The sequence below is a fragment of the Microcaecilia unicolor genome, chromosome 3 (assembly GCF_901765095.1).
Source record: "Microcaecilia unicolor chromosome 3, aMicUni1.1, whole genome shotgun sequence".
Classification (NCBI taxonomy): domain Eukaryota; kingdom Metazoa; phylum Chordata; class Amphibia; order Gymnophiona; family Siphonopidae; genus Microcaecilia; species Microcaecilia unicolor.
Genome location: NC_044033.1, coordinates 78,208,927 through 78,236,692, shown reverse-complemented (window position 1 = coordinate 78,236,692; position 27,766 = coordinate 78,208,927). Strand labels below are relative to the sequence as shown.

Here is a 27,766-nt window from a genome sequence, read left to right as displayed (position 1 = left end):
AGGACCTCCATGCCTGGATGTTTCTGTGAGAAGGATGTCCATGCCTGCTATTCCTCCAACAACACCCCCTTAATTTATTTGGATTTTGGATCACAAGTAGTAACAGTGGGATTTGAACTGGCCACCTCTGGATTGTAAGACCAGTGCTCTAACCACTAGGCCACTCCTCTACTCCACTCCCTTGAAATTTGGCCATCCCTGTGGAGGGGACAGTTGAGGATGTCCAAAATGTTTGAAAGAAGGATGTCCACGCCTTCGTTATGCCTCTGCTGACACACACATACCTCCGCCCCCCCAGGGACCTGCATACTGCCCCCCCCCCCCCACAGGGATGGCCAAATTTCAAGGGAGTGGAGCAGAGTGGAGTAGTGGCCTAGTGGTTAGAGCACTGGTCTTACAATCCAGAGGAGGCCATTTCAAATCACACAGCTGCTACTTGTGATCCAAAATCCAAATAAATAAAGGGGGCATTGACATCCTTCTCACAAACACCCACATTTTGGACATCTTCAACTGCCGTCGCAGGGACGGAGGCATAGAAATATCCAGTGTACCTGAATATAACTCACCTTGAGCTACTACTGAAAAAGGTGTGAGCAAATAGTGAAGGAGGCATAGCAAAGGAGGTCCTTCACCCCAGGGCCGTGCCTTGGGTCTCTGGCGCCCCCCTGCAGACTATCAGTTGGCGCCTTCCCTGTGAAAATGATCACGCCCCCCCCCCCCCCCCCCGTGAAAATGATCAGGCCCCCCCCCCCCCCGGTGAAAATGATCGCTCACCACTTGCCACACTGACAGGAATTGTCAGCAATATTCTTAGAAACAAATTGCTATACATTGCAAAATAAGATAGCAGATGTAAATTCTCAAAGTGGACATATTCCAAACGCTAAAATGAAAATAAAATGATTTTTTTTCTACCTTTGTTGTCTGGTGACTTTATTTTTCCAATCATGCTGGCCCAGTATCTGAGTCTGCTGCTATCTGTCCTCTTTACTCCATTTCCAGGGCTTCCTTTCCATTTATTTCTTTACTTTCCTCCTTTCTTCTTCATTTCTTGCTCTATATATCCATTTCTACTACTACTACTACTACTTAGCATTTCTATAGCGCTGCCAGGGTTACGCAGCGCTGTACAAGTTTAACATGGGGAAGGACAGTCCCTGCTCAAGAGAGCTTACAATCTAAAGCAATTTCTTCTCTCTCCCTGGGTCCTGTCCTCCCATCCACGTCCATCCTTGTCCCTCTCTGCCCTTCCCTCCTCCATCCATAGCCAGCAATCCTCCTCTCACCCCTCCCCTCCATTTCCAGCAAATTGTCCTCTCCCTGGGCCCCCATGTCCATCCTTGTCCCTCTCTCCCCTCCCCTCCATTTCCAGCAATTGTCCTCTCCCTGGGCCCCCATGTCCATCCTTGTCCCTCTCTGCCCTTCCCTCCTCCATCTATAGCCAGCAATCCTCCTCCCCTCCCCTCCATTTCCAGCAATTTGTCCTCTCCCTGGGCCCCCATGTCCATCCTTGTCCCTCTCTGCCCTTCCCTCCTCCATCCATAGCCAGCAATCCTCCTCTCTCCCCTCCCCTCCATTTCCAGCAAATTGTCCTCTCCCTGGGCCCCCATGTCCATCCTTGTCCCTGTCTGCCCTTCCCTGCTGCATCCATAGCTAGCAATCCTCCTCTCTCCCCTCCCCTTCCAGCAATTTGTCCTCTCCCTGGGCCCTGCTGCTGCCCTCCCATCCATGCCTCTCTGTCCTCCCATCCATGCCCTCCCATCCATGCCAGTCTCTCTGCCCTCCCATCCATGCCTCTCTGCTCTTTCCTCCGCGCCCTGGGGCCTTTAAATCTTTTACTTCTGACGTCAGAAGAAGGCGGGACACTGAGGGAACCAATGAGTGCAAGAGAAGGGAGACGTCGGCAGCGTTTTCACTGACGCTGCTGCGACCAGGTAAAAGATTTAAAGGCCTCGGTGGCGTGGGGCGAGGGTAAGCACCGTGGCGGCGCCCTCCAGAGGTGGGCGCCACCCTGCGGTGCTTACCCCTCTTACCGCATCAGCACGGCCCTGCTTCACCCATACTCTAAAAAAAAAAGACAAAAGCTTTTAAAGTTGTTTTTTTTCGGGGTGGGAGGTGGTTAGTGACCACTGGGGGAGTCAGGGGAGGTCATCCCTGATTCCCTCAGGTGGTCATATGGTCATTTAGGGCACATTTTTGTGGCTTGGTCGTAAAAAAATAAAGGACCAAGTAAAGTCGGCCAAGTGTTCATCAGGGATGCCCTTCTTGTTTCCATTATCGCTTGAGGACACCCATCTGTTAGGCATGCCCCAGTCCTACCTTTGCTACACCTCTAACACGCCCCCAGGAACTTTGGTTGTCCCCGCAACAGGAAGCAGTTGGAGACACCCAAAATCAGCTTTTGATTATGCCGATTTGGGCAACCCTGAGAGAAGGACGCCCATCCATGCCTTTGCTATGCCTCCAACACCCTCTTTATTTATTTATTTGGATTTTGGATCACAAGTAGCAGCAGTGGGATTTGAACTGGCCACCTCTAGATTGCAAGACCAGTGCTCTAACAACTAGGCCACTCTGCCACTCCTCCACTCTACTCCACTCCCTTGAAATTTGGGCATCCCTTTGTGGGGCAGTTGAGGACGTCCAAAATGTTTGAAAGAAGGACGTCCACGCCTTCCTTATGCCTCCGCTGACACACACATACCTCCCCCCCACCAGGGACCTGCATACTCCAAAAAAAAAAGACAAAAGTTTTTGAAGTTGTTTTTTTCAGGGTGGGAGGTGGTTAGTGACCACTGGGGAAGTCAAGGGAGGTCATCCCCGATTCCTTCCAGTGATCATCTGGTCAGTTCGGGCACCTTTTTGATGCTTGGTCGTGAAAATAAATGGACCAAGTAAAGTTGGCCAAATGCTCATGAGGGACGCCCTTCTTTTTTCCATTATCGGCTGAGGACGCCCATCTGTTAACCACGCCCCCATCCCACCTTCAGTACACTGCTGACACGCCCCCTTGAACTTTGGTCATCCCCGCAACGGAAAGCAGTTGAGGACACCCAAAATCGGCTTTCGATTATCCCGATTTGGGCGACCTTAGGAGAAGGACGCCCATCTCCTGATTTGTGTCGGAAGATGGACACCTTTCTCCTTCGAAAATAAGCAGGATAGTTAGTGTACTACAGGATTGGAGTATATTAGTATGAGCTTCTATTAGGTAGCAGTGATCCTGGTTCCAGCAGTGGATTATATTCTAGTTACCCTCCATCAAACATGGCATTCACATTCCCACAAGCTGGTATGCAACAAGAGGTGATTTACACATGGAAGTGGCCACTTACATGTGTAAATGACTAGAATGTCCCATTTATATACATTCCTGCTGCCTAAAATTAGGTGGCTCCATATAAGAACATAAGAATAGCCATACTGGGTCACACCAATGGTCCATCTAGCCCAGTATCTTGCTTCCAACAGAAGGCAATCCAGGCCACAAATAACTGGCAGAAACCCAATTATTTGCATCATTCCACGCGACCAATCCCAGGGCAAACAGTGGCTTCCCCATGTCTATCTCAATAATGGACTATGGACTTTTCCTTTTAAACCCAGATACGCTAACCACTGTTACCACATCCTCCAACAGTGAGTTCCAGAGATTAACTAGTCTTTGAGTGAAAAAATATTTCCTTCTATTTCTTTTAAAAGTATTTCCATGTAATTTCATTGAGTCTCCTGTACTTTTTGAAACATTGATTCACTTCTACCCATTCTACATTACTCAGGATTTTATAGACCTTAATCATATCCTCCCTCAGCCGTCTCTTTTCCAAGTTGAAGAGCCCTAACCTCTTTAGCATTTCCTCATATAAGAGCAGTTCCAACCCCTTTATCATTTTGATCACTCTTCTTTGAACCTTTCCTAATTCTGCTGTATCTTTTTTGAGATATGGCGACCAAAATTGAATGCAATACTCAAGGTGAGGTCGCACCATGAAGCAATACAGAGGCATTATAATATTCTTGGTCTTATTTTGAATCCATTCCTAATAATTCCTAGCATCCTGTTTGCTTTTTTGGCTGCCGCTGCTCCCTGTGGAAAATCCCTGTAGGATCTGCAGGTATATCCCCATTGTCATTCCCCATTGTCATTCTAATGTGAACAGTTCTGACCTATAAATCCAGGGGATAAAAACTTTGGTCATCAAGAACATCAAGTTGATCTTGCTTCCATAATATTTCATGTGAATGGTCATGAACTTTATTTTCTATTGGCTGTTCTAATTTATGTTACATTTATATACTTTGACTATTCTGAAAACTAGACTAATCTGTGGCCATTGATACTAGAGTCTGATATTCCTAAAGCATTGGGCAATTCATGGTCATCTTGCAGATTTGCTGGGAGTTGCCAAGGCAACTAGCTGTATCTCCTCAGAACTAGATGGATCCTATCAGAAATTGGTCTGGCAACCCTGGGGAAATTGGCAGGGTCCAGTGGATAGAGATATTTTAAAGAGCCAGCATTGTAGTAAATTACTATATGCAACAGTAATAGGTAGATGCAATAGGTTTTTTTTCATCATTTATCATTTCATCTTTCTGCTAACATTGTAATTTGTTTTGTTTTCTAGCACTGGATTTCATGCATCAATACTGTATCACTGGCTTTCAGCATCTTCTTCAAGCTAGCTTTATTATTCATTTTAAAATGAAAATACACAATTCAATTTACTCACTTTTGGTCCATATGAACCAAACTTTCAAGGTGGATTATATGTATACATTAAAGCAAATAATCAAAATAAAAATTATAGAACTATTCACTGAAGCTAAAATGCGTACTCCCCCCCAATATTCAACTGGCAGCAATCAGCATTTTATTAAATGCTGATTGTTACCAGCTAAATTATCCCTGATATTCAGTGCCGGGCCATGTCCGGGCACCGGCATTGAATATTGGGGGATATGCGGGCATCCATTATTATTCATGACCATGGCAGCCATTTTCATTCAACGGTCACAAGGGGCAGGAGCGAGGGGCCTGTGCTTCTGCTCCCAATGACTACCATGGACTACCAGGGCTACAGGTAGGTCCGGGGGGAGGGCCCACCTGAATGGCTGGGGGTCCCCTGGGGTTGGGGTTCATGCTGCGGGTTGGGGGAGGGGGAAGAAAAGAATGTCATTATCAGGGGTGGGAGGGGGCTCGGGGGTCATTCTTTTTAAATAATGAAAAAAAGTTATGCCATCTTGGACCGATATTCAGTGCCAGGACCTGCATAGCAAGGCTGGCCAAAGTTAGGACAGCTTTTAAGCTGTCCTAAATTTGGCCACTTATGGCCCTGTTTACTAAGCCATGTTATAGGCGTGTTAGCGTCTTTAACGTGCGTTAACCATGTATGCACATTAACCATGTATGTGCCTACAATATCCCTAAAGGTGCCTACACAGCACGCACGCTAATCATAGGCGTATTAAAAACGCTAATGTGCCGTAGTAAACAGCTATGTGGGTGCTGGCACTGAATAGTACTGGTACCCGCATAACCCTGGGTTTCTCCCTAACACTGCCCCATATAGCACCACTGACCTGCCCCTTTTTTCTGGTGGTGGTCAGAGGCGATATTCAGCAGCACTGCCCACTTTAGTGCTACTGAATATCAGTGGGGACGGGTAGGCGGCGACAAGCGATTTAAGTGGGCAGGAGCTTCTCCTACCCGGTTAAATCACTTTGAATATTGGCCCCATAATGTAAATTAACTCAGCATATTGCCATATTCACAAGAAAAATCACCCCCATGATACTTTTTCTTATTACAATATACCATTTCCACTGCTTAAACTATTTTTTAGCTCTGCCTTTGGGAGTGACCTGCTTCTTCCATCAGCATCTCATTCTGATGATTCCATACAGTGAGGTACTAAGAAAAAAAGTAACTAGTCCGATTTTGTTACTCCTCCTTCCCTGCCTCATACCTGAACAAACTGCAGAAGTTTAGTAATAATGGAGTTAAAATTCAGCCGGCGGCGGTGAGCGTTTTCCTGACCACTGCTTATCTTATTCCCGGATATTCAAGGCCGGACATTGTCTGAGTTGCGGCACTGAATATTTGGTTTATGCAGAGCTGGCTAGTACATAGGGGCCCTTTTTACCAAGCTGCAGGAAAAAGGGCCCTGCACTAGCATGGAGGCCGTTTTTCCTGTGCGCCAGGGCCCTTTTTACCACAGCAGGTAAAAACGTTCCCAGCACACATGGCCATGCGGTGCAATGGGGAGCCCTTTCCACCACCCATTCAGGTGGCAATAAGGGCTCCCATGCTAACCCAGCAATAACCGGGCAGCACGTGGCAATGCCTGATTACCGCCACAAGCTATTTCCAGGGGTTTTCTTTTTCCCCCCCGGAAATAGCGCATGCTCATGGCGGGACTATCGCTGGTGGCCGCATTGGGCCGGCGGCAGTCTGAAAGAGCGAGCGGTATGCCCACGTTGACTTTACCACCACTCTATAAAAGGGCCCCATAGTCAGTTAAGTCGATATTCAGCACTTAATGGGCCATGAGTTGCCACATAAAGACAGGACTCTGTTTTGTGTGGTCCCATTCGTGTGGTTATCCTGGTCAGTTAAGAGCTGAATATCGGTATTTAACCGGCCAACTGCTTAGTCTGCCCCTAGAAAACCCCCAAAACAGCCAGTTTTCACTTAGGTGCTAACCGCTAATTTTCAGTGGTGGTAACCAGTTAAGTGCCGCTGAAAATTAACCTATAGCCCCAAACAAGCAATATAACCAGTCAGGGGCCAGTTAAATCATTTTGAACATCGACCAAAATGTATTCAATCCAAGGTAAAAAGAAAGTAAAGAAAATTCTGTACCGACAATTCAAATCACTGATACATTTATAAAATTCAATAAAACAGGTAATTGTAATGGGTTAATGTGAGTCTGAAATTGTTAGACTCTGTGGCAATAAATCTAAGGAAATGTTACTACAGAAAGCCTGAGGGGAGAAGGCAGTTTTTATTACTATTGTTAATATTTTGCTTTTATCCAGTTCTAATCAGCATCCATTTAAAAATGCTTCCTAGATAAAAATGATGCTGATTTTTATTTTGCTAGTAGTTCACATATGCACATACATATAAGTCTAGGCCGAACAATATACTACAATTTGTAGAATATTTGAAGAGTTTATTTTATAAAGAAACTCGCTCCTTAAAATGTACTCTTCTTATGGAAGGTTGACTAATTTCAACTGCTAAATCTGACAGCGGTGCAGGGGTGTGGAAGTGATGGCATGGTTTATTCATTAAAAGACATTCTAGAGATTTCATACAAAAGCAAAATTAATAGAGCTTGGACTTCAACATTTATGAACTGGTAAGGGTGATAGAACGTTTGTACATATATCTCCTACATATACCTGCCATCTTAGGGCCCCTTTTACCAAGCTTCAGCAAAAGGGGGCCTGTGCTGGTGTCAGCATGCATTTTTCATGCACGCAGAGGCCCCCTTTTACCGCAGCAGATAAAAAGGAAGTTAAAAAAAATACAACTGAAAACAGAACTAATTTCAGTGTGATTTAATTTGCACTATAGTGTCTTAATGAGGCATAATTAAAACTACAGGTTTTCTTATTAATTCCACTTGATAATTCACCTTATCATGAGAGCCAGAGACAGAACTGGATGCTAATAACTGATTATTGATGTTAATTGGCAATTATTACAATTTGTGTGCGCATCTAGCTTCGCAGTCTGCTGTAACGCATGCCACCTAACTACTAGCACACAGCTCAAAAGGGGGCGTGGCCATGGGCGTTTCAGGGCATTCCAAAAAGTTATACATGGAATTATAGAATACTGCCTGCACCAGCATTTACACCAGGTTTCAGCAGTCGTAAGTCTGATGCCTAAAGTTGGGCACCGGAATCAGTGCTAAGCACGATTCTATAAAGGGTACATGTGTTTTATAGAATTGCACTTAGCGATGAATTTTGAGCACATTTTACTGAAATCAGCCCATGCAAAAAAGACCAATATTCCACCATATTTGGATTACGTCCAGGGCCGCTGAGAGGGGGGCAGGGGGGACAAAATTCCCCGGGCCTGGGCCTCCAAGGGGGGCCCGGTGCCGCAGTCCCCTCCACCCGACCCCCTCCATCCACCACCGAGGGCGGGACACAGGGAGAGAAGGCCCGAAGGGAGGCGATCTGCAGATTGCTGCTGCTGCGCTTCTTTCACACGGCGCGAGGTCGAGGTGAGGCGCTATGATTTGAATTCAGGGGGGCCCGGCCCAGTGGTGGACGGAGGGGGAGCGGCGGCGGCAGCGACGACCTCGGGGGGCGGGGCGGCGGGGGCGGCCTTGCCCCGGCCAGGCCCAGTCTCTCGGCGGCCCTGATTACGTCCTATGCTTTAAACTGGTGCCTAGGTGTTGGTATAAAATAAGTTCTCACCACACCTCCTCGGGCACCTAATTTTATAGAATTTTCCCCATACTGCTACTGAGAATTTAGAGATCAGTGAATAAGTGTAACAGCTATACAGAAAAATCTTTTCGAATGGGTCTGGCCCAATGCTTTTCATAGTACAGTACCAGAATAAGCTTCTCTGTGTACCTGCAATTTACTGGGCCCTTCCCTTTTAAATCTGTAGATACTATTTTCTGGAACCAAAATTTGCTTCTCTGTTTTGTGATCTCGCCTCCAGTTTCACTAGTCCATTACTGAGGTGACTGGCAAATCTTCAGATGGTGAGTTTGTCAGTAGGACACAGAGTCACAATGACATGTCCTGAAGAAGCAAGTATTACAGTGCAGAACGCCGGCCTGCCAAGTCTTGAATGTTTTGTGATTTCAAATCAGGAGCAAACTTAATTAAAACTGACAGGAAAATAATCAACAAGATGTTTACAGCAACGTGAAATCTCTTAGGGCTCAGTCGATGCTTTGTGTTTTCATCACAAGCCAATATTAATACGAAACCTAAAAATGTCAAAACAGCCAAAAGACTCTGCTAAAACCAACTGGGTTGGTGGGATGCTGGCAAAAGCTTTTAAGAAAGACCTGCCTTTCTATTTTCTTACCTTTTCAGTATCTATGCCCCTTGACATGGACCACGTGGAAACAATATAATCCATAACACGTTCACTCAGACCTTTAGGCACCTGGTAGAGCTTAAGGAAATCCCGAACACTGTTCAGCATCTCATGATACCTATTGGTGTTGGCATACATTTGCTGGAAGATGGTTGTCACATTACCAAAAATTGTTGCATAAAGAAGAGCTGTAATAAACAGTAAACAAACAATAATGTAGCACAGTAATGAGAATACATTAATACACAAAAATTCACATTTTGGGGTATTTCTATAAAGCGGCTGTCAACATTTTTTTGGTTTGTTTTTATCCTTTCCATTTCACTGAATGATTGCTGCTGTCATATAATAATTGGCGTTCCTTGCCTTACTGTATTTTAACTGATTTTATTTGATTGCACACTGTCCTATGATTCCTGTAGGAAGGGTGGTATAGCAAATTGAAATAAACCAAAAAACATAAACTATTTATGTGCCAATTACGCATATAAATGATTAGAATACCAATGTATACATGTGAATGTCTGCACATACATGTATGAATGAGAAAAATCTGCCTAAACACTATTCTCTAAATACGCACATATCTCAATTGCACTTATTTTACAGGTAGCCATATACATAGGCAGGGTCAAAGGGTCAAGGTTTTGATATACCATCTTTCTGTGGTACAACCCATACGGTTAACCTATGGGGCACTGTTCCCTCTAAGCTAAGTGGGCGTCCTCCAACTCCTTTGCTGCCAGTGGGGGGCAGTGCTTCAATATTGTGTTTTCAATCACTACAGACAAGCAGGTTCCCTGGAGTCCTGCAGAACTTGCCTGTCCCTCACTATTGAAAATGTGATAGTGAAACAGCACCCCCCCCCCCCCCCCCCCCACTGGCAGGACTGTAGACAGAGGACTCCTGCTCAGCTTAGGGGGTACAGTGCTGGGTGGAGCATTGGTGGCATCCATTTTATAAAGGAAAGTAGGCATCTAATTTCTTTTATAGAATATTAGCCTAACTGGGTATACACATGCGTATGAGGTTAAACACAAGTACTTATGCCAGCTATAGAGTCAGTGTAAATGCTCACATCTAAATGCTGGAGATGTGCAACTAACTTATAGTATTCTATATTATATGCATAAATGTGAATCCCAGCCACAGTAAGCTCAGTCTCCATCCTTGTGTATGCCCACTTGTAAAATACACCATATGTAAAATATGCCCGTATTCATAGAATACCACTTAGATGCATGCATATGTTGGTATTCTAATAATTTCAGTACATAAATGTTAGCACCTTTTTCATAGAATTACCCCTATGAGGACAATTCTATATATGGGCGCCTCCAACTAGATGCCCTGAGGGTATGCGGTAGGAACTTATTCTATAAAGGAAAGTAGGCACCTTCTTTCCCTTATAGAATGCTAGTGTAACCAGAAATTAACATGCCAGCCACAGAACTTGTGTCAATGCATGTGCCTAGGTGTGGCAGGGAATCACATAACTTGCACTATTCTGTACGTTACACACATAAGTGGCAGCCTGTCGATATCCTGCCCCTTCGTGTGCCCCTTTGCAAATATGTGCAATGTAAGTTAAATGGATATTTGCAGACTGGCACTTAGGACTATATGCACACACATGATAGTATTCTAAAAATTTACCTGCAAATACATGTGAGCACCTAGGTTATAGAATTGCCCTGAATGTACATCATTATACCTGCACATAGGGCAGGCAGTTTTCAAAAGGCTCATCACCAAATCATTTCGGCAGTAGTTTTATGCAGCATTTTTCATGAATAAACCCTGTTTTAAAAGCAGGTGGGAAAGCGGTCCATTAGTCCCAGTAGAATGGAAGATGCAGAAGCAGGCATGTTGAAAAATGAATGACAACCTTTATTGTAAAATGCAGGTAAAAGAGTGCCCGACATGGCCGTGTTTCACCCTGTAGGGCTGCTTCCGAGGCGATACAATAGTAATAAACATAAAAATATAGATACATAAATTAAAATATACATAAAATCATATACATAAGTATCAAATAGATAAGTAAATAAATAATACTTAAATAAAAAAATGCATAGTAACTTAGATATATAGAAATGTACATATAAAATGTCTGGTGAGCTAATTATGATATTGTTATAGCAGTAATCCTGTCACTTTCCTTAAGGTATGAAACCTGGGGTGGGGTACTACCAACACCCAGGAAAAATTGAAACAAATGAGTGTAAATGGTAAGATCAGATCTACCCCACTCCCACAGAGGACCGTTCCAATGCAAAGAGAGAGGGAGGGGGAGAGGAAGAGGAAGAGGGAGGATATACCAGGCTTACATAAACCACCAGTTCCATCCAAACTATCAGAACCATTAAGTAACGTTATAACTATCTTGAGAAGGTCCCACCTCAATTCAATGCTTTTAATACTAGAGTTGACCTCCATAAGTATACTATAAAATTGAAAATATTAGATTATTTTTCCACAAATACAGCAAGCAATGTTGATTTATCTATCGTTAGGAAGAACAGCATGTGGCAGCCCCCCAGCAACACTAATCCTCTAACCTACACATTTGAGAAATTAGTTAAGGATGACATTAGGAAGTTAGAACAGCAAAAAAAAGGCATATTATAATATAACAAGAGAAGAAAACAATGCGATCAAACAACTGAGGAATGATAACAGCATTGTTATAAAGCCAGCGGACAGAAGTAGAGCCACTGTTATTATTATAAGAAATTAAGCTGTGATCCTACATTGGATATAAGCTATGTGTCTGCTGGCGGTCCTCAACAGAGTGCCGCAGTGCTGCCACCTCCAGCAGCAACTGGTTGACTACAGCAACCAGTTGCTGCAGGAGTTGCAGTACTGCGGCACTGTTGTCTATAGGTGGTGGTGGTGTTGCTGGAGCTGGTGGGTGCTCCTCCTCCTCCTCCAGAGGAGGTATATTTGCCCATTGGTCCTCCTCCTCCTGCTGCTGCTCAGCCTCCTCCTCCTCCTCCTGCTGCTGCTCAGCCTCCTCCTCCACCTCCTCCTCCTGCGCCACTGGTGCTGTGGCCTCCTCCTCCTCCTGCTGCTGCCGCCCTGTGTATGTAAAAGGATTGTCTTTGAGATCCGCACATCCAACATGGCTTGCATAGTGCAGGAGCTGGCTGGCCTGAGGTGGGAGATAGAGAAAGGTGTGGTGAGCCCTGGGCTATACCCATGGGGTGTGAGATGCATGAGATGACATGACAGGGAACCCTGGAAGCTGGTCTGACACAGAGTATACAGGATGTGTTGGCAGACCACACTCATTGGTCAGCAGCATGTTTGCATTATGATTTGTGACTATGGTTGGCTGACCAGTTTTTTTTTTTTTTGGGGGGGGGGGGTTTGGGGGGCACATAACTTTAATATGAGGCAATGGCATCCACTAAGAGTAGGACCTCAGGCAGGAATACCCTGAAACAGTATCCACCCCAGAAATGGGGACACAGAAGTGAGGCATGTCATCTCAGAGGAGGTTAGTTGGAAGTTGTAGCCACACTCATGGGAGGGTAGCTGCAACCTCAGGCCTTGATCTGGGACAGAGGTGTTATGACTTACTAGTTGCCTATTAGCCACATGGAAACTGATATTGTACACGACATTTGCATTATTAAATAAATACATTTACAAATGACTACAGGTGCCATGTTTATAATATTTACGTCGAGCCCTGAGGCGCTGTCGCACTGTTCTTATCATGTCAGGGCTCTCCCGCTTTATTCTGTGGAACCTGCACCTCAGGGACTCGAATGCCAAATCTTCTGCAAGATATAAGTTTGTACACCAGGAGTCAGGGGATGGCTCTTCTTGCCTTCAGCACACAAATTCATTTGGAAATCAAATAGGAGAGACACACAACACTGATTGGGGGGGGGGGACATTACATGGTACAGGTGATATCATTGAGGTGGACATGAGGACAGAGTACCATTGTGTGCAGTATTGTAGGGATGTGGGAATAGTTTTCCTTTCTAGTACATAGATTCTATTAATGAATGTGAATATGCACATACCACTGATTACCCTTGAATGCAGACTACAGTTAGTGCTTACATTGCTGAGGGAGCTCTTATATGTGTAGCTACAGGAGGGGGACCTGATAGCCTGGGGGGGGGGGAAGCAAACACTTACCTTTCCAACCTGTCTCTTATTTGACACCAGGCTTGAATAGACAGTCCTGGGGGGCAGGTGGTGGTGGTGCATAAAAAGAGTGCGCTGGTGCTTTAGGCAAAGGTGCACCAGGCACAAGCTTTCAGCGTCGCTGAAGTTTGGCTCGCGTCTGAGAGCCATGTTTCTCAGTGAATAACCGTTGGAAAATGTGCATCGCCTTATATGGATGCCCATGTGCCCAGCTTTCAAGATTATCATTCACTACTACTCTCTTTCTTCAGTTTCCGGTTAGACTACTGTAATATTGTATATTCAGGTATACCGCAATCATCGTTAAAAAAATGACAAATGCTACAAAACACCGCGATCAGACTATTATGTCATGCCCACCATTCAGATCACACCATCCCTCTATGGAAGCAGAAGTAGCATACCAAGGGCAGGGTGGTGGGTGTGGTCTGCCCCGTTTGCACGTTGCATGGGGGTGCAGGGAGTAGCCGTGCGGCTGTCGGCTCTGCCGGCTCCCTGCTTCTTCTGATGTTACTTTCTGTTCCAGGGCAGGGAACCAGCAGAGCTGACAGCCACGTGGCTGCTCCCAGCACCCCCAGGAGGTAAGAGCAATGCACCCAGGGGGAGAGGCGATGCGCCGGAGGGGGTGTGTTGCACCCAGGGGGTACGCAGCAGTGATCCGCCCCAGGTGGCAGCTTATCTATCAAGCAACGCATTACTTACAAAATCCTAATTCTAACATTTCATGCTTTCCAGTTTGGTGTTCTGGATTATCTTGTTCGCCTCACTATCCCCTATTCCCCTTCCCGCCTTCTTCATTCCCTAAACGATCACCGCTTGGTCCTTCCTGGTCCTACAATGGCTCACTATGAAGCCACTAGGAACAGTGCATTTTTCTTTCTTGCCCCTCATGTATGGAACAACCTTTCTCTTTCCTTCTGTGCTGAACCCTCCTTCAAGACTTTTAAATCTTCCTTGAAGGCTTGGCTATTCGAGCAGGCTTTTGACAGACAGGCTGATTGGCTAGTTCGGCACTCTCAGCAGGAGTCCTTAACCTCTCCTTCAACACCCCCCTTCCCCATTCTATATCCCTCCCTCTATTCTTTTCTGTTCTAGTGTGGCTGTTGAACTTTCCTATTAAAACAATGGAGTTCTTTTCCAATTTCTTTTATTTTCAGTCTGTACACCGCTCTATACTGTTTTGTCAGCTAGAACGGTCTATTAAACTATAAACTACAGAAATCCTGCAGTTATGCACAGTAAGCAGATAGAGGAGGAACATCAGTGACCCATACTAAGGAACAGAGGAGGAGAAGACACCATGGGAGAGAAGAAGGTGAATGGTAGAACATGTATGGTTGGGATGGCATATCACAAATAAAGAGGTACCACAGTCTTCAAGAGAAAGAAAGAAAAGTTAAAATACTGAATGGTGGTGGTGGTAGTGGGGGGGGGGGGGGGTAATGAGAATGGATTTTGGAGGGTTAGAAAGAGTGAGAAACAAAAGATGAAACTACCTGGAAATATTTGGATGCTGTCATCCATTTCGGAATTTAAGAAAAGGGTGCGACTGCATTTGTTCATCTAGGCTTTCATAGAATAGACTGCCTGGAACTGTTTGCATGTTTTCATATCAGAATTTTAAAAAAGAGTGACAGTGCACCTGTTTATTCAGGCTTATATTTGATGAATAAACTGCATTATGTTATTTTATTTTATCTTGTCTGTTTTTTTCATATTTAGCTCTTTGTATTTATATTATTATCTGTGTTTTAAAACACAGATCAAGATAAGGATATTAAGACAAGGGCTAGAAATAACTGGCATCTTAGACAATCAAAACGAACATATTTTACATCGATATTTGGAGATGAGAATCTGGATACAAAGAAGTTGTATCAACTGGTTAACAAAATAATAACATCATCAGATCTATTTGGAAAAAAAAATAACTCCACTCCATCCTCTGATAATTTAGCAACGTTTTTAAAAACTAAAATTGAGAAAATTAGATTTCCTCTAAAACAACATTCAATGATTCCATCAGTATTTCTTAATCATAATATGGATCATTCTGAAGAAATAATATCTGACAGAAATTGAACATCTTCACGTATTCCTAATTCAACTGAATTAGTTTCTCTTTTGAAAAAAATAAAACATGCCTCTTCATACTCTGTTTTCGACAGCTGCCCTAATTATTTTTACTAAAACGTGCTTCATGTGCTTTTGCAAAATGTTTATATCTATGCTGATGATGTAGCAGTTATTAAACTCTTTGTTGATGCTACATCTGATATTTCCCAACAAATCAAGAAGGGAACAGAAATTCTTACTGGATGGACTGCAGCCTTGAATTAAAATTAAACTATGAAGAAACTAACCCTCCATGTCGGCTGTGTCGGCATTGCCATGCGGCAGCCACTATTACAGCTTAGTAAACGGGGGGGGGGGGGGGGGGGGGGTAATTTTTTAGTTTTTGGAAACTCTTTCAAACCTTGTTTCACAAAAACTCTAATAATAAATGACATTAGGTTCACTTTGGAAAAACAATCGATAATTCTTGGTGTAATTTTCGACGAACACCTTACAATCAAGCCACATATCAAATTGGTGATGAGCAAGGTATGTTATACAGTGAGGAAACTGAGAAGGATCAGATCCAGCCCTAATTTCACCACCTTCAAACGTTGCCCAAACACTACTATCATCTGAAATATTGATAATTATAACACTACAGGACTAACTGAAGGATTGATTAAAAACTGCAGCTGCCGCAGAATACAGCGGATCAGTTGATATCATCCAGGTTTGAATCGGCTTCTCCATTGCTGCTGAGCCTGCATTATTTTAAAACTGTGCACCATGACCTTTTTCATTCTCCATGTTTCTCTTCAGAGTATTTGGCAAGCTTTTTAATCCAACTTACAAGAATAGGGCTCTGTCTGACTGACTTCCTTTATTGTTAATATATCCAAGCCCAAAACAAGTAGTCTACAAAGAGGGGCATAATCGAACAGAAACGCCTATCTCCATGGGCGTTTATCTCCGAGAATGGGTCCGTGAAGGGGCGGACCGAACCGTATTTTCGAAAAACATGGACGTTTATCTTTTTTTGAGCTGGGCGTTTTTGTTTTTCAGCGATAATGGAAACCGAAAACGCCCAGCTCAAAAACGAATAACTCCAAGACATTTATTCGTGGGAGGGGCCTGGGTCCACCTGCCTGAAGTCCACTGCACCCCCTAGTAACTGCTCCAGTGACCTGCATACTGCTGCCATGGAGGTTGGTATGACATTTGAGGGTGAAAATAAAAAGTTGTGAAACGGCATATTTTGTGGTGGGAGGGGGTTTGTGACCACTGGGGGAGTCAGGGGAGGTCATCCCCGATTCCCTCCAGTGGTCATCTAGTCATTTAGGGCACTTTTTGGGGCCTTATTCGTGGAAAAACAGGGTCCAGGAAAAGTGCCCTAAATTCTCGCTAAAAACGCATATTTATTTTCCATTATCGGCGAAAGGCGCCCATCTCTGATCGGCCGATAACCACGTCCCAGTTCCGCCTTCACCACGCCTTCGACACGCCCCATCAACTTTGTCCGCATCCGTGACGGAGTGCAGTTGAAAACGTCCAAATTCGGCTTTCGATTATACCGCTTTATTCGTTTTTGTGAGATAAACGTCTATCTCCCGATTTGGGTCACAATATAGGTGTTTTTATCTTTCGATTATAAGCAGGAAAATGATATTCAATGGTTTATTTTTATTCCAATCCAACTACTGGTGGAATTCTTTATCATTGAGTATTAGGAAACTCATTCATAATTCCTTTAGAAGGGCTCCTAAAGCTTATCTTTTTAATATTTTTAATAAATCATTCTAATAATGTATTATCAAGTGGAGGAGTGGCCTAGTGGTTAGGGTGGTGGACTTTGGTCCTGGGGAACTAAGGAACTGAGTTTGATTCCCAGCACAGGCAGCTCCTTGTGACTCTGGGCAAGTCACTTAACCCTCCATTGCCTGCCACATTGAGCCTGCCATGAGTGGGAAAGAGCAGGGTACAAAATGTAAAAAAAAAAAATACACAGCTATTAGACATAATTGTAGTTTTTCTGGGAATGCCCAGCTTCTTTAAATTATAAATTGCACAGAACTCATATGGGACCTTGCGGGGTAGAAGTACTTATTGTATTGTATTGTATTATCCCCGCCTAGTTAATAGGTGGGTTATAAATGTAATAAATAAATAAATAAATAGGTGAAGAGGCAGAGAGAGTTAAAGAGGCAAAGAGGGTAAACATGAAGCAAGAGTTGAAAGGATAGAAAAGGCAAGAAGAAGCAGATAGCTGAAAGAGTGAAAAATATAGGAAGAAAGAAGAAGAGGAGGAGGGATAGAAGGGGATAAGAGACAAGAAGAATTTTAGGATTGAGAGTGGGCTGAGTTCAACATTACTGAAAATCTGCCATTCCACAAAATACTAAAAGGGTCTTGTACATTTATACAAATGCTACAGCGATTCTTGGCTGAAGAAAGTTTAGGAACCACTGCCATAAATAATCAGTGTTCTTCGAAGTACTTAAGCAAAAGTAAAAATAAATGTATATTTTACTACTTAAGTACAAGTAAAAAGTACAGTACAGAACGCATTAAAAATGTAATTAAGGAAAACTTCAAAAGTTAGGAGTCCTTTATGAAGCTGTAGTAAAAGGGCATCTGCAGTGATGTTGGCGCATGTTTTTGACATGCGCCAAGGCCCCCTTTTACCGCAGTGGGTAAAAGACAAAGTTTTTTGTTTTTTTTAAAGAAATGGACATGCGGGAAGTGAAGCACTTGCTGTGCCCCCATTTCAGGTGGGAGCACTTACCGCCACCCATTGATGTGGCAATAAGGGCTCCCGCGCTACTCCAGCGGTAACCAGGCAGCATGTGGCACTGCCCAATTACCGCTGGGTACACACCGATGCTACAAAAATAAAAAATTTTTGTGGCGCCAGAAATGGTGCATGCAGGGGACAGAAACTACCGCTAGGCTGATCTGGTAGCTCAGCAGTACTCCCCTTTTAGTGAGCAGTAAGTCCGCGTTGAGCTTACCACCACTTTGTATAGGGGCCCCTCATTGCCTAATATAATACTTTTTGAGTAAAAAGTAAAAGTACCCAAAACTACAATGAATGCAACTATTATTAACGTTTTTACCCAACAACTTTATTGCTCTACAATTCAATCCACTTTGCTTTTAGTAAAACTAATTTTTTGAAAAGGACTGTCACTTATGCGAATGTGCTTGGTGTGGGCATCTTCGGAGGTGACTCTACAGGCGTTTGGGGGGTTATGTTGTCTTATCTTAGTCGTTACCAATTGCTTAGTAAGATTATTTGATTTTGGCTATTTTGTTTTATTTTGTCCTTATTTATATGCATTGGTAGCTACTATTTTGTCTTCTCTGTATGCTAGAGATAGTTGGTTTAGGGGAGTTAGTTCAAGATGATAAGTACTCATATATCCCTGTTATCAGTTCATATCAATGTTGCACTAGATACATGCAGAGACCTTTTACAACTAGTAATTATTTTATCAATTGTTCTCAGATTATGCCACATGAAATTGATTTTATGACAGGGTGGCGCTCACTTATATATAGGTTTTAAAAAGTTTGTTAACCCCAAGAAAGCAACCAGATCTTTGATTCCACTATGGAGGTCTATTCCAATCCCATCTAATTCTTGTTTGCATATTCCTATGTTTTTATTTTAATGCTCAATCTGTTTTTAACAAGAGGTTTTTTTTTTTTTTGTTGAGAGATCCTATGGTATCAACTTTATTACAGAAATCTGGTTGTCTGATTATAGAAAGCCTATCTAATTGACCTTTGCCCTCCAGGATACAAAATCTTTTGACTGAGAAGTTATAGCATTATCCTGTAAAGCCTGTTTGTTTCGACTTATTGTTGTACTCAGTTAATCAATTACTGATATCTCTACCTCGGATGTTCTTCACTTTATCTAAGAATTTCTTATCTTGCTTGATTTCAGCTGTACTTTTTTCTGTTTATATTCACTGGAGTACCCTGTGATGTGGCTGGGTTGCATTTCTGTTAGGCTGTTACAGTAGATCAAGCATAACTAAATAGTGTAATCTTAATACATTTGTGTTTTACAGCTTGACTGTATTGACTCTGGTTCCTTTTGCTTTACTCTGATCTCTTCACAAGAAGAGCACTTATCGTGAAAAAAAAAGAGACAAGAATAGAGAAGAAAGGGGAAAAGAGAAGAAAAGGATAGAAATCATAGGTCTGCATCATGCATCTTAGTATTCACCTCACATATCTGCCTCAATGTACACATCAGTAGCCAAGGTCGTGTATAAATGATTTTTTTACATAACTGAATAAATAAACAAGTACAAGCAATGAGTATAGCTGGATTGGACAAGGGGGAATTCTTTTCCTTCTCCTCCACTTCTGTGCATTGTATAGTTCCAAAGGATTGATATTTTCATAGGAAACCGTGGTATTCCTACCATTTTATTGACTTCTGGAAAGTATTCAACATTGAATCCCCCCCCCCCCCCCCCCGAAATAAATGCTAACAAAACCCCTAGGAATTCTTCCTCATTCACAGATAGAATTCATTACATTTTATTTGAGCAGTCTTAAGATTTTGTAAAGTTTTTAAAGATTTTATAATACTTCAAAGGGCGCGCTAGCCATGTAGATACCCATAATATTCCTATGGGCATCTATATTGTTAGCACACCCTAATTTTTAGCACACACTAAAAATGCTAGTGCACCTTAGTAAACAGGGCCCTGTTTATTTTATTGTATGAATTGAAATATGACTGTCTTGTTGTTTTAATCTTTGTACATTGCCGTGAACTCTGTTAGGGAAATTAGCAGTTTATAAGTATAAATTGATATTGATATTAATGCCAATTAGTACTGATAGTTGATTATTAGCATCCAATTATTATAGGCACTAATTGGCTCATTATTCAATTAAATTGTGTGTGCGCCCAAATTTGCACATGCAATTTTAAGCGCCATTTATAGAATTTTGTGGATTATGAGGCTCCATATTAAACTTCTTTTGGGGGGATAGTGATATTTTCTTCCAGGAGATAGCTGACGATGATCACCATAAATGGGAATCAAGCTCTGATGTTCTTCACCTTGTTATGTACATACATGCCCTTACTTCTGCTACCTTGTCAACATAGTAGACAGCAGCACCACATCTATAAAATTCCCTTTACACATTTGGTCCCAAGAAATTGGCCTTTATCTATAATGCCTCTGGAATCTATTCAACTTATCTTACTTAAAACAAAACAAACAAAAAACACCTAAATATTGCATGAATTTCTCTAGCATAACATAACATAACATTACACAATATCTTATAGTCCACTCATATAACTTTTGTTTCTATACAGATTACAAAAAATAAATCTGGAAATTACCAGAAATTAACAATGTTACATTATGACAAAAAATAAAATTCCCTTTAAAATTTAAAATAAAGGCAATGACAAGGTAATAAACGACCGATAATCATTAATCTACAGAATTTAACACAAATTTCCTAAACAGGTATGTCTTTCTAATCATGCACCTAAAATGCTTGTAATCTAAAGCAGAAAGCATAAAATTCAAAATAGTTTTATCTAGTCTTGCTGCTTGGAAAGCTAAGGGGTCCTTTTATGAAGCTGCATCAAAAGGGGGCCTGTACTGGCGTTGGGACATGTTTTTGATGCGCGCCCAGGCCCCCTTTTACCACAGCAGGTAAAAGGCAGGTTTCCCTTTTCTTACAGAAATGGCCGTGCAGCAAGTGAACCACTTGCCACGTGGCCATTTTGGGGGGCGCACTTACCGCCACCCATTGAGGTGGTCGAAGTGTAAGAAGGACCCGCACGTTTGAACACCTGATAAAATTAAGTAATGTCTGGTGTGGACCCAAATGCACTAAGCGAATTTGTAAAAAATTGAATGCATTAAGCGAATCAGTAAAGTAAATCGACAAGAACAGACATATTTACAGAGGTTTTCTGGCCAATGATGAAGAAGCCCAGCCCCCGAAGCTTTTAGTTATGCTGGGGGCTTCTCGAGGCCTCTCCTCTGTTAAATACCCTATTTCAGCGATTGTTTTCTCAGTCAGATATTTTGATGCTTGTTTTTGTGATATCTCCTTACCTTCTAGATAATAATCAATTAATTAGGGAGATCACCTCCTCGTTATATTTATAGTTTAATATATACATATGAACAACAAGCAACCTGCCTCCATGAATATGGGGTTATCACAGTTAAGATGGTGGCAGGAACACTGGCTGGTGATTCCTTATCTTTAATACTTTGCTATGGGCAAGAAAAGATGGTGGTGGTGGGGGGGGGGGGGGAACTTGGTTCTTTCCCTCTGACAACCCAGTTACTCCCATGTCTGGACCTATTAATCATTTTTTAGAGCCTAGAGAAGCCCGAAGACCATTCGGGGACCTGCAACCATTTCAAGTCTCTTTGGAGACAGGTGTACTGAAGGACTCATGATCATGAATGTCACCTGTAGCTCGGATTGCCGAACACCCCCACTGCAGCCAGGAGCTTCATGGTCTGCCGGCATGGCTCCTGTTCAGCCAGAGCCGTGCCAACACGGTAAGCGAGGTAAGCATGGCAGGGGGGCACTTCCCTCTGGGGGCGCCACCGCACCATGCTCACCTCACTCGCCCTCCCGCTCCCATTGTTCAACTTCCCGCCCTCTTCTCCCCCCCCCCCCCCAACATCCCTTTTCTTTTTTTTTCCTTTTTAAATTTACCTCCGTGGCGGTTCCGGCAGCGCAGCGTCAGTGAAGGAGGCGGCGCTCCCAACGTCTCTAGCCTTCTCTTCGCTGTGTTCCGCCTTCTTCTGACGTCATTTCCTTGACGTCAGAAGAAGGCGGAACACAGCGAAGGGAAAGCTAGAGACATCAGGAGCGCCACCTCCTTCACTGACGCTGCACTGCCGGAACCGCCACGGAGGTAAATTTAAAAAGAAAAAAAAGAAAAGGGATGTTGGGGGGAGAGAAGAGGGCGGGCAGTTGAACAATGGGAGCGGGAGGGCAGGGGAGAGACGAGAGCATGGATGCGAAGGGGGAGGGGAGAAGAGGGCGGGCCAGGCCAACTGGGACATGATGGGACATGGGAGCGAGAGGAGAGAGAGGAGCATGGATGCGAGGGGGGGTCATGGAAGGGAGAGAGGGGAATTGCTGGATAGGGATTAATGGAGGGTGACAGAGGAGCATGGATGGGAGAGGCAGGCCTCAGGGAGAGAGGGGAATTGCTGGAAAAGGATGAATGGAGGGGGCAGGGGACAGAGGAGCATGGATGGGCATGGATTGGGAGGGCAGGGCTCAGGGAGAGGGGGAATTGCTGGAAAGGGATGAATGGAGGGGGCAGGGGACAGAGGAGCATGGATGGGCATGGATTGGGAGGGCAGGGCTCAGGGAGAGAGGGGAATTGCTGGATAGGGATGAATGGAGGGGGCAGGGGACAGAGGAGCATGGATGGGCATGGATTGGGAGGGCAGGGCTCAGGGAGAGAGGGGAATTGCTGGAAAAGGATGAATGGAGGGGGCAGGGGACAGAGGAGCATGGATGGGAGGGCAGGGCTCAGGGAGAGAGGAGAAATTGCTGGACATAGAGGGGAGGGAAGAGAGATGAAGGAGATGAAATGAGGGAAAAGGAAGAGAGGAGAAAAACTGCACATGGATGAAGAAAATAGGCAGAAGCTGAGGACCAGAAATGAAGAAGAAAGGAGGAAATAAATAAATGGAAAGGAAGCCCTGGAAACGGAGTTAAGAGGACAGATAGCAGCAGAATCAGATACTGGGCCAGCATGATCAGAAAAAGAAAGTCACCAGACAACAAAGGTAGAAAAAAATCATTTTATTTTCATTTTAGTGTTTGGAATATGTCCACTTTGAGAATTTACATCTGCTATCTTATTTTGCAATGTATAGCAATTTGTTTCTAAGAATATTGCTGACAATTCCTGTCAGTGTGGCAATTGGTGAGCGATCATTTTCACGGGGGGGGGGGGGGGGCCGCCGCCGCCACCAACTGATAGTCTGCAGGGGGGCGCCAGAGACCCTAGGCACGGCCCTGTGTTCAGCTGAGTACCGATGTTGTTCTTAGTCTGTCAGACCAAGGAGTAAAGTAAAGAGCAGACTCTCCAGAAGGAATGAGCCTGCAAACAGTACCTCCAGAAACTGCAGCTGTTTCAGGTACTGTTAGAAAGGAAAAGGGCTCTGGGCTTGCTATTTGGGCATTTGGTAACTCACATTCTCTACTGAATCAAATAGTTGGTCTGGCTTTCTCAAATACAGGTCAGATTTTATTATCCTTTAAGCATCCAGAGAACTGCCTTGGGTGAATTCTTCATAGAGGCAGTTAATAAATCCCAATAAATAATAAATAAATAAATTCTGGAAACCATCTGGTCTGCCATTATGGGTCAGGCTCTAGCCCTAAAGAGAGATGCAGTGTCCTCCATAGTAAATGAGCATGAAAGGAAGTTTCACGAATATAAAACTGAAATATCTGGTTTAAAGCAATATTTAGAATACTGTAATAAAAAAGTGGAAGAAGCAAAACTATTGGACATAATTCTGATTAGAGACAATTTAAGCCTTAAAGCTACAATTGAAATCTTGGAGAACCAGTTTACGCTTATTTAATTTTCCAAAGCTTGCAATACGATTTCCGCAGGAAGCTTTTAAACAATATTTAACTGAAGTATTGAAAATTTCATCTGAATATATGCCTCCAATAGCTCAAATATACCACTGGCTAAAAAGATGGAAGACCTAGTAATTCTTTGCCACCTGTACTGGACATTTCAGTTATTTTGGAGGCTTCAGACTCTATCTTAGTTTCTTTGGCTTTAAAATCTGATCGTGACTGGCTTCTTTGTCTCTACTACAAATATAGGGATCATCTGATTTTGAATACCAAGATAAGAATGTTTCCTGATGTTACAAGAGAAACTCAAAACTGCAGAAGAGAATTTCTCCTATTAAGATCAGGGGTTCACCAGCTCGGGCCCTGTTCTTTCTTAAATATCCCTATAAATGTATTGTTAAATTCAAATCTGTCAAACATATATTCTTTCAACCTCAGCTGATGTCCTTTCTGTTGACCCATGCAAGCAAAGAAAAAGAGCGGCATGGACGAGAAAGGCAAAAAATCTTTTATTAACAGTTCTTCAATCTGACTCGACACAGACCATGTTTTAGTGACAGGGCCTACGTTAGGAGTCTGTGACAATATGCATGAACAATAGGTATAGAAACAAACTAGGTCTATGTCACATGAATAAACACTTATTAAAAGTGATCTACCACATATATAACGGCTGCAGATCCAGTCTCACATGAAGAAATGCATGTAGCAATTTGCCCGCCAAGGGCCAGATTCTATATATATAGTGCCTAAAAAACTGCACAGAATTAAGCATCAAACATATAAACGGCGAGTGACCGACTCACTCGCAAATGCGCAGTAGAGACTTCCCTCTCTGTCCCGCCCCCGCGTCAATACGTGATGACGAGGGTGGGACACAGAGGGAAACTGCGCCGCCGAGGTTGATACCACTCCCCCCGCCCACCTGAGGTCACCGCTACCGTTACCTCCCCCCCCCCCGGGCCCTCTCTCCGCTACTAAACTTACACATCCATTCGCCGGAACGCAGCACGCACATCAGCTGAGCTGCCGTCGGCCCTTCCTTCCCTGCCTGTGTCCCGCCCTCGCTGACGTTATGTCACAGGAGGGCGGGACACAGGCAGAGAAGGAAGGGCCGATGGCAGCTCAGCTGATGTGCGTGCTGCGTTCCGGCGAATGGATGTGTAAGTTTAGTAGCGGAGAGAGAGAGAGGGCCCGGGTCGGGTAGAGGGATGGCGGCGGCGGCGACTCCGGGGGGGGGGGGGAACGGTAGCGGTGGCGACCTCACGGGGAGGGAGGGGGGGAAGGAAGGAAGGAAGGAAAACCCCAATACCAGCCCGTTTTTATGGGCTCAACGGCTAGTATTCTATATAATTTAGGAATGGTATATACAATATGCTTAGCTGATACCATAGTGCCTATATCTACGCGAGTCCATTTACACCAATAAAAACTTGGTGTAAATTCATGCATGTAGATTTAGGTGCACTTACCCATATTCTGTAATTATGCATGGAAATTTTGGAACGCCCACAAAACTCCCATAAATATGCCTATAAACACACCCCTTTTAAGCTACACTTGTTTATTTTAAACTGGGCACTTTGCAATTTAGGCGCAGTTCTTTATAGAATACACTTAGCGATAGCCATGTATAAATTGTAATTATTGCTAATTAGTGCTCATTATTGCTTGTTAAGTGCTGTTAAAAATGCTGATTTGTTACACCAATTAAGTTATGTGCATATCTCAGCGTCGAATCTAGGTGCCATATGTAGAATCTGGGGGCAAATGCCTAGCACCTGTACGACTAAATTTAGTCATGGGCATTTACGCCAAATGCCTATGCCTAAGTTAGGTGTGGAGTGGGTGTATTCTGTAACAGTGCAGATGTTTTTAGAAACGCCCACGACCTGCCCATTCATGCCCATGGCCACTCCCCATTTTCCAATCTGCATCTTAGAATTTACACGCATCACTTTACAGAATATGCTTAGAAAGTTGTGCGCGTAAATTCTAATTAATGCAAATTAGTGTCAATCATTGCTTGTCAAGTGGCAATTATTGGCACAGATTGGTTTTTTTAAGATAATTAAGTTGCATACGCTAATCAGAATACGACCTGATTTGCATGCACAACTCAAGGCACACTATATAGAATCTGGGGGAATTTGCAACAGATCACTTTTGATAAGCATTTATTCATGTGCTATAGATCTAATTTGTTTCTACACCTATTGTTCATGCGCATTGTCACAGACTCGTGAGGCAGGCCCTGTCGCCGAAACATGGTCCATGTCGAGTCAGATTGAAGAACTGTTAATAAAAGATTTCCCTGCCTTTCTCATCCACTCCGCTTTTTCATTGTTTGCTGCTTTAAGTGGAGTGCATACTCTTATTTGATTATTCTGTTAATTGACCCATGTCATCTGTGCCAGTAGAGTTTTTTATGGAACAGGGAGGGGTCCACATAGAGATGTTCACATTTTATTTTGTTTGGGTTTTACAGTTCTCCTGCTTAGCCTTTTAATTCTTATAGGAATTGCTTGTATATGCTTCTATAGCTCTGCCTCCAATATATTGTGGACTTGATATGGATGCTTATTTCTTTTTCTTAGTTTGAAAGTTTGTTTCTTTAATTGTATAATTTTCTATATCACACCATATTTACTGTACAAGCATTTAGGATTAGATTTTATAAATGGCACTCAAAAATTTAAGCACCGAGTGCTACAGGATCCACGCCCTTTATAGAATAGCGCTAAGTGCATAAATGGTGCCTAATTTAGGGGTCCTTTTACTAAGGTGCACTTAAAAATGGCCTGCAGTAGTGTAGGCATGGGTTTTGGGTGCATGCAGAATTATTTTTCAGTGCACCTGTAAAAAAAAAAACATGCGGCAAAATGAAAATTGCCTCGCATCCATTTTGGGTCTGAGACCTTACTGCCAGCCATTGACCTAGCAGTAAAGACTCATGCAGTAACCGGGTGGTAATGACCTACGTGCGCCAAATGCCACTTGATGCACACAGCTGAAGCACGCCAGAAAATAAAAAATAGTTTTCAGGTGCGCGTAGTGGACGCACACAAAAAAATGAAATTGCCACAAGGGCCATGAGGTAGCTGGGCGGTAACTTGGAACTGGCGTGCGTTGGGCACAGATAGGTGCTTACACGGCTTAGTAAAAGGGCCCCTTAAGGTGCCAGCAATTATGGGGGTCTGTTCTGTAATAGAGAGTTGCACGGGGACTGAAATCTAACCTGTCCCCGCTGGAATCTAATCCGTTCCCGCAGGAATCTTGTCCGTCCCCACATGAATTTAATAGTACCTAAAAAAAATTCCAGTCAGCTCTCTCAGTATCTCTCTGGGTTTGCACAGCACTGCAGGCAAGGAAGGAATGGAAGATGGAACTTGGAACACTCTGGTGCACATATGTAAGACACATCTCTGATTCGTTGGCACTGTGTGCTGAGAGGTTGCAATGTGCACATTCCAGAAGGTCAGATATGAGACCTCTGATGCTCGTGCCTATGTAAGCGCTGAGGCCTGCACATCAGCCCGGGAGCAGAGATGGTTAATGGAAGACTTTCCACGTGGTCTGCTCAAGGAAGACGAGGAGGCGGTACTCAAAGTTGGTAGGTAAGAGGCTGGCACAGGTGCAACTTACACTGCCGGAACTGCTTCTATCCCCAGGGGAACCCCAAGGAACTGCTTCCATCTCTGCGGGAACCCCACAGCCTTGGAGGGGATTTCTGTGAACCCCGCTCCCATCCAGGTCTCTATTCTGTAACAATGCACATAAATTCTGGGAACACCCCTTGAACACCCCTGGCCACGCCTCCTTGAA

The 27,766-nt window shown here is 43.6% G+C and overlaps 1 protein-coding gene across 1 annotated transcript in view; it reads right to left on the bottom strand.

Annotated features, from left to right (window-relative positions):
• Nucleotides 1-27,766, bottom strand: part of KCNH1 (potassium voltage-gated channel subfamily H member 1) — a 573,175-nt gene that overhangs the window by 297,859 nt on the left and 247,550 nt on the right. The window contains exon 8 of the mRNA XM_030196093.1: nucleotides 9,077-9,276. Within this exon, the coding sequence (XP_030051953.1) occupies nucleotides 9,077-9,276 (200 nt within the window). The remainder of the gene's footprint in view (nucleotides 1-9,076; nucleotides 9,277-27,766) is intronic.